The following is a 10,168-nucleotide window of genomic DNA, read 5'->3' as shown; positions in this document are numbered from 1 at the left end:
AATTGGCCACTGTCCACTTGGCAAAGACAGATGAAACAACTATTTGGGTAGTTTAACATTCAGACAAGAACTGCTGAAATTTTACTGCGTATTTTACCTGCATACAAAACTTGAAAACTGACAATTCAGACACGGAACTCAAAGCTGTTACTTTTTCAGCTCTTCACTCACTTCCCTCCATATTTTTTCCTCTATTTTTGAAGTATCATACTCTCGCAGCATATCAAACTCCAGCCAGGGCTTCTTCCACTTCTGTGCTTCTTTCATTTTTTCCTCAGGTAGTTCAAACTTTATTCCTTTTATGTTGTATTTTGGCCTTTCCCACCGTTTTGACCATGGTTTAGGTTTCATTCTTACCTGCAGCTAGGGGGAAAGATTTTAAAAAAAAAAAAAAAAAAAAAAAAAAAAAAAAAAAAGGTATTGAAAGGTCAGAATTCTGACTGTGAACCAAAGTAGTGAGACAAGTGCTGCTTTAATTGAAAAAAAACAGACCAATCTGTCAGTAAACTAAGGGGACTATTGGTCATCATTGGGAGAAAAGGGATTTTCTGTCTGTGTGGCTGTTATGTTTGTTAATATACCTAAATAAAACTGATTTATTACACGGTCCTTACATTGACATGCCATTAACTAACTCTTCTATGGTTCTAACTGTGTTACTTACTAAGGAAAAAAAAAAAAATATATGACAGCAGCTGTTCCTCCTTTTCCGGTAAGTTAAGTTGGATAGTATTCTTTTACCAGTCTGCCAGACCACCTGAGATACAGATCTTGCTCCTTCCACCCCCCAAGTCAATAGCATTGAGTTTCCATAGTGTTGGCTGTGCTGTCTGCAGTGTAATGCAGAGGAACCTGCAGGCTGTTACTTCTTGCAGGTCTCTAAGTTGCCTACTGAGGAAGGGAGGTGCTTTGGTTATAAACGTTTTCACTACAGGAGTAGCACTAAGACACCAGATTTTACATACCTGTATCACCTTTATAACTAACACAACTAAAAGTTAAGAGCCTTCCAGGCTACTGTCATATGGCCACTTGGAAGAGACTTACAAAGGATCATAGGAGTTCAACCCCTGGCTCCACATAAAACCAGCCACACTGTCTGCGGCCAAGGGCTCCTTGAACTCTGGCGTATTTGGGCCTGGGGAACCTGTTCCATGACTGATCAACCTCTCGTGCAGAAGCTTTTCCACACTGACTCTTCCCTGATGCAGTCCTCTGAAATGGAGCCCTGCAGCAGCCCCAGGTGACTGCTCACCACCCTGATGTAATCCCTGTATCGGTCAGAAAGTTAACTAAATTATCCCCTATGTTCCCACTAAAATATTAAACTCCTACCTTGTTTACAGGAATTTCTTCATGGTCTAAATGAGGCACAGGTTTCATATTCGTATCAAAAGTACTGTATTCAGGAAGGGCATCTCTCAGGTACATCAGGTTGTCATCCAGCCTTTTTTCCAGCTTCAGAACCGTGATTTCCTGGATCCGAGGACTGTACAGTTCATAACAAATTTCAACACCTTTGAGAGAGGAAGTCTGATTCAGTGATCAAATAGTTGGAAATACTAATACCAACTTAGTATTTCTTCAGTGTTCTACAACTCTGCATAATTCAAGAACTGCTTTCCACCTGTACAGAGAACTACATATACAGTGCTATGGTACAGGTGATTGTTTACATGCATTATACCTGCATTTGCACAGGCAAGTAAGTCCAGTCGTTGATAACAATGGCTTGTGAACGATAATTGAATTGATAAATTGAACCTGAGGAAGAGGTGTGTGTGTGTGTGTACACAGATGCACTTGTTATGCTGTGGGCCTGAACAACAAGTGCACACAAATCCACAGTGTCCAATCTGGGCTACTGCTTATATGGCTAGCAGTACACTTCTCAGGATCAAATATAAGCATAGCCAAGGTGAATCACATTGTCTCAGGCTTACAGAGCAAAGTTTTGGTAGCAAGAGCTGCAGGGGCGGCCTCTGTAAGCAAAGCCCTGCACTGTCCTATGGCACATGACAGCCACCACCAGCTGCTTCAAAGGGATTGCCAATAACCAGAGCTGAGCTGTAAGTCATGCTGGGTGTGCTCTGGGAGAGCAGATTGAGGAAAGGGAAAAAATGCTGTTCAACAGGAGTTGCAGGTGGGAGTCACAGCATCTGGGAGAGAGAAAAGGGAAATGGGAAAGAAACAGCCCTACAGCTACCAAGGTAAGTGCAGAAGGAGAGCAGACGCAGAATGGAAGTTCCCTGCAGCCCAGGAGAGGTCTATGTTGGAGCAACCTCTTTCCACAACAGAGCAGTTCTCCACATGCAGCCCACACAGGAGCCCACAGTGCAGCAGGTGGATGTGGCCTGAAAGAGGTGAGAGCCCCTGCAGGACGAGGCCCTTGGCCCGGTGGAGCACAAGATCTGTTTAAAGCTGCCACCCACACTGGAGCAATGTTTCCAAAGGACAGCAGTCTGTGGTACAGACCCATAATACAGCAGATCTTGAAGAACTGCAGCTTGTGAGAAGCCCACACAGGATCAGTTCAGGAAGAACTGCATTCTGTGGGAGGGATGCCACACTGGAGCAGGGGAACAGAGTGAAGATACAAAGCATTACGAAATGACTGCAGCCTCCATTCTCTGTCCACTTGAGGGGAGAAGGTAGGAGAGGAGGAAAGGTGTTTTCAGTTTGCTTTTGCTTCTTCGCTACTTTAGTTTGTTATTAGTAGGCAATAAATTACATTGATCTCCCTTACACCAAGTCTGTTTTGTCCACAATGATAATTGGTGCATGATCTCCCTGTCCTTATCTCAAGCTATAAGCCTTTCTTCATATATTTTTTTCCCCTGGTCTTTTGAGTAGGGAGAATGAGAACAGTGTGGTGGATCTGAGCTGCCCATCAGTGTGAAACCACCACACGTGTTCAGTCTCATGCGAGTACGGATCTGAAATACAGCATATAGGCACAAAATGACTAAGCAGTGCCATGTGTTCAAATAGTATTACTGCCACAACTGAAATCCCACCTTGGTCTTCTATCACATTCCGAAGCACAAAGGTAGCACCAAGCCCTCTTCCTCCTCTTTGAATGCAGATCCCTACAAACCGGTTGGTTTTGCCATCAGCATACGGATCTGCAGTAGTAACAGCAAGTATACTGCCTGCCAAAAGCAACAAAGGAAAAACATCAGGCTGTTCGAGCAAACTAACAGTAACACATGGTAAAAGGCTCAGATGGAGTACATTTAGGTACATTTCAAAAATGGTTAATCATCCAACTGAACTGCCAGAAACAGAATAAATTGTAACATACATTAATTCAGAACAGGTTAAAAGTGATTCTGCAGGTTAACTGTAAAGCTCTGCCCCCACCTTAAGCCTTCACCTTTATAGTTTTTTTTACACAAACTGAATTCAAATAATCAGTTTCTATTCTTTGAGTTTTACTCATCAACCACACTGAAATGCCAGCTTAAAAAAAAAAAAAATTATCTGAAAGAAACACAAAGTATTATCTTTTCACTGGAAATTAAACGAGAGTTTAAAATATGAAATAGTATGCACAGACACACATATAGGTTGATCTAACACAGCAGATGCTGTCATGGTCCATGATACTCAACAATTTCAGAGCACGCTTGTTAACCATCTCACCCCATGAACGATATTTAAGACGTACGGCAGTTCTAGCGCTGCTACTGACCAACATAGAACTCGGGGATGTTGAAGACTTTTCGTCTCTGTATCATATCCTTTCTTTCTATATAGAATTTCAGAGGATCTGTTCTTCCTCTGGGAGGTATAAATTCAGGGCTCAAAAACCTGTAAGAAAATCCAAACTTAAAATGTTTAAAACAAAAGCATTTCCATAAAAAATATTAAAGAAATCCAAATATTTGCCTAAAAATTAAATACTGCCACATTCTGACCTCCTCATGCTCTGGAGTTCAAGTGTCTGGCAGCTAAGTTGAAGGCACACTTCCCGACACACTGTACTGGCCTGGCCTGAGGGCCACTACCAACACACTGTTTGCATGGGGTCAGTGTGCTTCAGACAGCATGAAGGCTTGGCCTCAGAGCCAGAGAATGAAGATGGGCACATTTAACTCACATTTAACTTTTAAAAGTCCTGCATCTGGTCAGGAGAGAGCACGGGAAAGACGACAAATGCATACCTGCCTGACAAGCCTTACATAGGCTACACGGGAAGCACAGGATGATGGATAGGGCAGCACATGGAGGTTCTGCTCGGTGCTGCTGCCTGCAGGCAGCCATTAAGATGAAAAAAATCAGGCCTCTGCTATCAAGCCTGCCCCTCATCCTCATAGTTACAGGAGTTCACAGCATCACAGAATGGCCAGGATTGGAAGGGACCTCAAGGATCATGAATCTCCAACCCCCCTGCCACACGCAGGGCCACCAACCTCCACATTTAATACTAGACCAGGCTGCCCAGAGCCCCATACAACCTGGCCTTGAACACCTCCAGGGTCAGGGGATCCACAACCTCTCTGGGCAACCAGTTCCAACACCTCACCACTCTCTCTGTAAAGAATTTTCCCCTTACATCCAACCTCAATCTTCCCTCTTTCAACTTAAATCCATTTCCCCTTGTCCTGCTGTTATCAACCCTTTCCAAGAGTTGATTCCGCTCCTGTCTGTAGGCTCCCTTTAGGTACTGGAAGGCTGCAATGAGGTCACCCTGCAGCCTTCTCTTCTCCAGGCTGAACAAGCCCAGCTCCTTCAGCCTGTCTTCATAGGGGAGGTGCTCCAGTCCCCTGATCATCTTTGTGGCTCCTCTGGACCCTCTCCAACAGCTCCCTGTCTTTCTTGTATTGGGGCCCTCAGACCTGGACACAGTGCTGCAGATGGGGCCTCACAAGAGCAGAGCAGAGGGGGACGATCACCTCCCTGTCCCTGCTGGCCACCCCTCTGCTGATGGAGCCCAGGATACCATTTGCTTTCCAAGCTGTAAGGGCACACTGCTGGCTCATGTTAAGCTTTTCATCTATCAAGATCCCCAGGTCCTTCTCTGCAGGGCTGCTCTCAAGGACCGCTCCTCCCAGTCTGTGTGGATGCCTGGATTCCTCCGGCCCAAGTGCAAAACTCTGCACCTTGCCGTGTTGAACCTCATCAGGTTCACCTGAGCCCACCTTTCCAGCCTCTCGAGTTCCCTCTGAATGGCATCTCTTCCATTAACCAGGTCAACCACACCACTCAGCTTGGTGTCGTCAGCAAACTTGCTGAGGGTGCACTCGATTCCGTCATTGCTGTCACTGATAAAGACGTTACAGAGCACCGGTCCCAGGACAGAGCCCTGGGGGAGCCGCTCATTGCCGGCCTCCACCTGGACACAGAGCCATTGATCACCATCCTCTGTCTGCAACCTTTTAACCAGTTTCTTATCCATTGAGTGGTCAACCCATCAAATCCACATCCCTCCAATTTGGTGAAAGGATGTGGTGGGGGACCGTGTCAAAGGCCTTGCTCAAGTCCAGGTAAGTTCAGGAGTTCAGGAGAAACATCATTTAAATGTAGCTCCCTGCTCTCCCTGGTGACCTCATTACAGGCTGCATGTCTTAGGTGGGCCATAGCCACTTACTCTTCACATCTTAAAGACATGAATACTAACAGATCTGAAGGCAGAATGGAAGATTTTATAATGTTTTTAATATTTTTCCCATTCCTGAGGATTATGCTGTTTTTCACAAGACCATAGAACCATAGCATCATTAAAGTTGGAAAGGATCAGATGATCAAGTCCAGATGTTGACCCATCCCCACCGTGCCCACAAAACCATGTCCTTCAGTGCCACATCTCCATGGATCTTGAACACCTACATGGACAATGATTCCACCACCTACCTGGGCATTCTGAAAATACATTTTTCTTATTATTCAACCTGAACCTCCCCTGGCACAACATCACCTCTTGTCCTTTTGCTGCTACCTGGGAGTAGAGGCTGATTCCCACCCAGCCACAACCTCTTTTCAGTTAGCAGTGGAGAGAAATAAAGTTTCTCCTGAGCCCTCTCCTGTCCAGACTGAACAACCCCTGTTCTTTTGGCCACTCCCATAATATTGTGCTCCAGATCTTTCTCCGCTTTGTTGCCCTTCTCTGGACATGACCCAGGGCTCCAGTGTCTTTCTCGTAGTGAGGGGCCCAAAACTGAACACAGTACTGGACATACAGTAGCAGTGCTGAGAAAAGCGGGCAGATCAGCTCACCAGCCCTTCTGACTGCACTATTTCTGATACAGGCCAGAATACTGTTGGCATTCTTGGCCACTGTTGGGTACGTGCAGCTGTTGACCAATACCCCCAGTGTGCACAATATCACACTGTCACTCTCCTCCCAGAGGCAGCACCACCATTTCAAACACCGTGCCACTTAAAGCAATGCAGATGGGTTTAGAAGACACGAAAAACGCTTGTCCAATTGACAAACAGCAAAACCTGCGCTCAGCTCCCAGCTGACCTCGAGATGTCAGCCAAAGGCACAGGGCCGTTTCCACTCCCTTCCGGCACGCAGTTTTTGTGCACTAACGCCTCAGAGCCCCAGCCGCCCCTCCTACCTCCTCTCCTCTCTCTGCCTCTGCTTGTCAATAATGATGGGCTTCGGGGGAGGCTGGAATTTTGTGGACTCTCCGTCGCTGCTCATTCGACACGTCGAGGAAGAAAACCACCCTGTAAAGACAAAACGCTCAGAAAAAAGCTGTTCTCAAGAGGAACCGTTCCTCACAGCCTCTCAGCCCAAACTCCCGCCCTCCCCACAGAACAGGCCTGGGCTCCCTCCCCGGGGCCGGGCGGAGAAAGGCGGGCAATGCTCACGGCCGGGCCGGGCGCCCCGCAGCAGCGCTCTCCCGCAGGCGGCCGCCATAGTGAATACGGCCACTTCCGTTCCGCCGGCACCAGAGTGCAGGGTGGTTACGGCGAGCGCGGAGGGCCAAAACTACGCCCAGCGCGAAGCGGGGCTGCGTGTCGTTCTACTCCCGACCGCTTTTGAGCTCCGTTCATAACCTAGTTAACCCTCGGTGATTAACTCAGAAATGATGATATACATTGGCATTATTAAGCTGATTTTAAATATATTTCAGTCAGATTTCCTCAGCTGTTCGGGACAGCCTGGATTCAGTTGGTGGCTGCAGCAAAGCTCAAACGCAGAGTGCAGAGCTGTAAGTAACACCTCGTTACTTCAGCTTTGCGGCTTCCCTTCGAAATATGCCCGACTTCACCATCTAATTACACCAATGCCGCTGCCGGGGAGGTCCCCACAGCCGCCCGCACCCGCACACCGAAGCAAGGGCCGCCCGCTGTGCCGCCAGCTCTTGGGCTCCGAGTCGCCGCTCGATGCCGCCGTGCTGCTCACGACCGCGGGGCTCCGCAGCCTGCCGGTGTACCGCCTGTTAGATTCGGGATGCGACAGAAGGGGGCACTCCGGCCTTAAAGTACAGAACATTCTTCACTACCACCGTGCTCCTCTCAAAATACTGTTATGTTTACTACCACGGTCTCGATGTCTAAGTACTTGCTAGGCAGAAAGTTTTATCTTGTGGTGTGAGGAGTAATTCCAATACCATAATGGTGATCAAGGGGATCTCAGAACAGTTGAGCTAATAGAAGAGTTGCAGCTCTTTTTTGTTCCCACCAAAATGCACTTCAGTTGGGAATCTGTGTTTCACTGGGAGAAAGCCCAGACCGGTAGAAGGCAGTGCCGAGCCTCGTCCCTTGTCAGCTATGATATGTGGACAAGGGCTTCCATTTAAGGTCATCCTTCACGTTATTGTCTTTGAAATCTTCCCAGTATTTCAATGTCCTTCTTACAACGCTTCAAAACCAGATTTCATTTGGCACGTGCATTTCAATTACCTGTCTTCCTCCCCTGATGTTTTTCTCACTGTGTCTCTCAGGTCACCAATAGAACTGGTTCCCCGTGGGCCCACGTAGAAACAAACTCCCTTGCTGAAGGTTTCACTGAATGCTGGTTTACTTCTTATAGGTGACAAAAAGATTTTTAGGCACTAAATCTGCCTTGCGTTTTGCTCCACCCTTTCCTGTTGAGTTTCAACCATTCATTCTTATTCTCTGGGATTCATCTCAACTTTTTGTAGGCATGAAAGTCTGAAGTGCTGTGGTCTGTGATCTCAGACCATTCATTGGTTTGGCCAGACAGGGAAGGAGTTTGCATTTGTGATGCAGAGATGCCTGACAGTCTGTACTGGTGTCGATTCAGAGTGAATTCAGAGATAGTTACTGTGGATCTAGAAACACCCTTGGTTTATTTGACAGAGTGTAGAGATGTGTAAAAGTTGTTACAAGCATTGGGGTGATCTGAGCTCTGAAAACATGGCAATGTTCTTCAGTCCCAGCATGGATACGTGTGTCAGTCTTTGCATCACAGGATTGAAGCTGTGAGTATCACTTTCTGAATTAGGCTGTGTTGCAGTCTGAAATGATACACTTTGTTTTAAATACCCAAGATTTCTTCTAAAAACCCAAGGCGATGCTCCAGCAACCCTAACACAGCTGTCTGTGAAGAATCAGAGTGTGAAGAAGGGAGTGAATCTGCGCTTCACATTCTCCATGGAAACATATCTTTTTAGAAGAAAAGCAGCAAGTTAGTAACACCTGCTATTATTATGATTTTGTCTCCATACATACAGCAATATTTACAAGAAGCTGAGCAGATCTGGATATACAATATGCTGTGCACTCGGGGTTAAACAGGGTGTCCCAAGAGGCCAGATTCCAAAAGCAATGAGTATAACTGCTGGAGGCCTTCCTCACCTCATCCTTGCTGTGTACATAGGAAGCAGATATGGTCATTGCCTTCAGAAATGGAAATGGGCATTGGTTCAGTACAGACCTGAGGACCTGGCACAGTTTGGTTTCCACTGGATTTAAAAGTGGAAATAATGCTTTTGTTAATTCCTTTCCAAAACCTCTCTCTAACAGTCGCTATCTCAGTAGCGAATCTCCTTCCTTTGTCATTTATGCTGCAGTATAACATAAATGCATCTCTCCTCTCTTCTACACTTTGCTGGTTTGTGCAGACATAAAAGTACAAACAGAGTCTGCAAGTGATCCCTGTTTACTGAGATACCACAGAAAACCTAAATGGAGAGAAAGCAATGCTAATGAATCCCTCAGAGTGTTTGATGTGCCCATATTTGTAGGAGGTGTTAACTGCTACCTGGCACTTTTTTTTTCTGAGAGCGTCCTGAGGTGCTTTTCCAGTGGAGAAAAGGAGGCTCAAGGAAGCTAACTGAAAATGTGCGGGTAGTCTCCATGGAGTGGAGTAGCTCCACTGCTCCTGAGCTTGATGGTGACATCTTCCTAATGGAAGTGACCGAGGGCAAGAGCCTGCTTTTGACCTAACTAAATTCTACCCTTTACCCTTCAGGCAGAGAGGCCATGTGTGCCACACAGTCTAGGAGCATCTGCCATATTCACTAAGTCCCTTAAGCTCTCTTGAAAAACCGTGTCAATGTATACGCAAGGCAATGCCTGGATTCCTCTTCGCCCTGCTTATCCCAAGTATCAAAGCGGTTCTGTGCAACTGCTGACTGCAAGGAAATGTAAAAGCTAATCTGGAAACGTTTGTGTATGGTGAATTTTATTAGAATATTCAAGCATCTGGCAGCAGCTCTAGTCCTTCTGGAGACTTGCCTTTAGTGAGGCATGGTGAGTTGCCATAGCTTAATATGAATTGTTGAAATTTAATATTCAAAATTATTAAATCCTAAATGCTCCCTAAAATGTTCTGAGGTACCAGATCTTTCTGTCACATACAGCTGTTCACTAAGATGGCCGTCAAGCATATGTTTTCTTTACCTTATTGTAGAGCAAGCGAAGAGGTGAAAGAAAAATGTTCTTTAGACACAGCATTCTAGCACTGAGTTTGGGGAGGCAATGGACTGGAAAACCTTCAGTTCATTCTGTCAAAACACCCCCAGGCTTGAGCGTGCATCCTGTTGGAGCCACACGTGGTTTAACCCCGCAGACCAACAGCGTTCTTTTCTCTGTGTGTGGCAGCTGGAGCAATGCTCAGACCTGCTCACCTGAGCCCCAGGCTCCTGGCGTGCTTCTGAAAGAAGGTATGGCTTGTGTGGCACATCACCCATGTGTCCACGCATATCTGTCTTCGTCCATTTGTTCTGTAAGACACTTTAAGAGG

At 46.3% G+C, this 10,168-nt stretch overlaps 1 protein-coding gene across 2 annotated transcripts; it reads right to left on the bottom strand.

The window, feature by feature from the left end:
* Nucleotides 1-42: 42 nt before the first annotated feature.
* MRPL19 (mitochondrial ribosomal protein L19) lies at nucleotides 43-6,939 on the bottom strand. Of its 2 annotated transcripts, none has more exons than XM_010708207.4 (6): nucleotides 6,823-6,939; nucleotides 6,567-6,678; nucleotides 3,695-3,813; nucleotides 3,018-3,152; nucleotides 1,336-1,517; nucleotides 43-363 (listed from the first exon to the last, which is right to left on the bottom strand). In XM_010708207.4, the coding sequence occupies exons 1-6, from the start codon at nucleotides 6,869-6,871 to the stop codon at nucleotides 148-150; spliced, it is 813 nt and encodes a 270-aa protein (XP_010706509.2). In that variant the 5' UTR covers nucleotides 6,872-6,939; the 3' UTR covers nucleotides 43-147. The 2 variants fall into 2 exon arrangements, with proteins under 2 accessions (XP_010706509.2, XP_085074551.1); XM_085218425.1 differs by having other exon boundaries at nucleotides 6,775-6,901.
* Nucleotides 6,940-10,168: the final 3,229 nt, after the last annotated feature.

Source organism: Meleagris gallopavo, chromosome 2 (genome assembly GCF_905368555.1).
Source record: "Meleagris gallopavo chromosome 2, MGAL_WU_HG_1.1, whole genome shotgun sequence".
Taxonomy (NCBI): domain Eukaryota; kingdom Metazoa; phylum Chordata; class Aves; order Galliformes; family Phasianidae; genus Meleagris; species Meleagris gallopavo.
Note: the sequence above shows the minus strand (reverse complement) of the source record. Positions and strands in the feature narration are given on the sequence as shown.

Excerpts from the sequence above, each read along its gene's own strand:
- MRPL19 (XM_085218425.1), bottom strand. The coding sequence starts at position 6,871 with ATGGCGGCCGCCTGCGGGAGAGCGCTGCTGCGGGGCGCCCGGCCCGGC. Across the intron at positions 1,518-3,017 it reads GAATGTGATAGAAGACCAAG|GTGTTGAAATTTGTTATGAA; the intron begins GTGGGATTTCAG and ends CCTCTCTCAAAG. Across the intron at positions 364-1,335 it reads AAGAAATTCCTGTAAACAAG|CTGCAGGTAAGAATGAAACC; the intron begins GTAGGAGTTTAA and ends CTTTCCCCCTAG.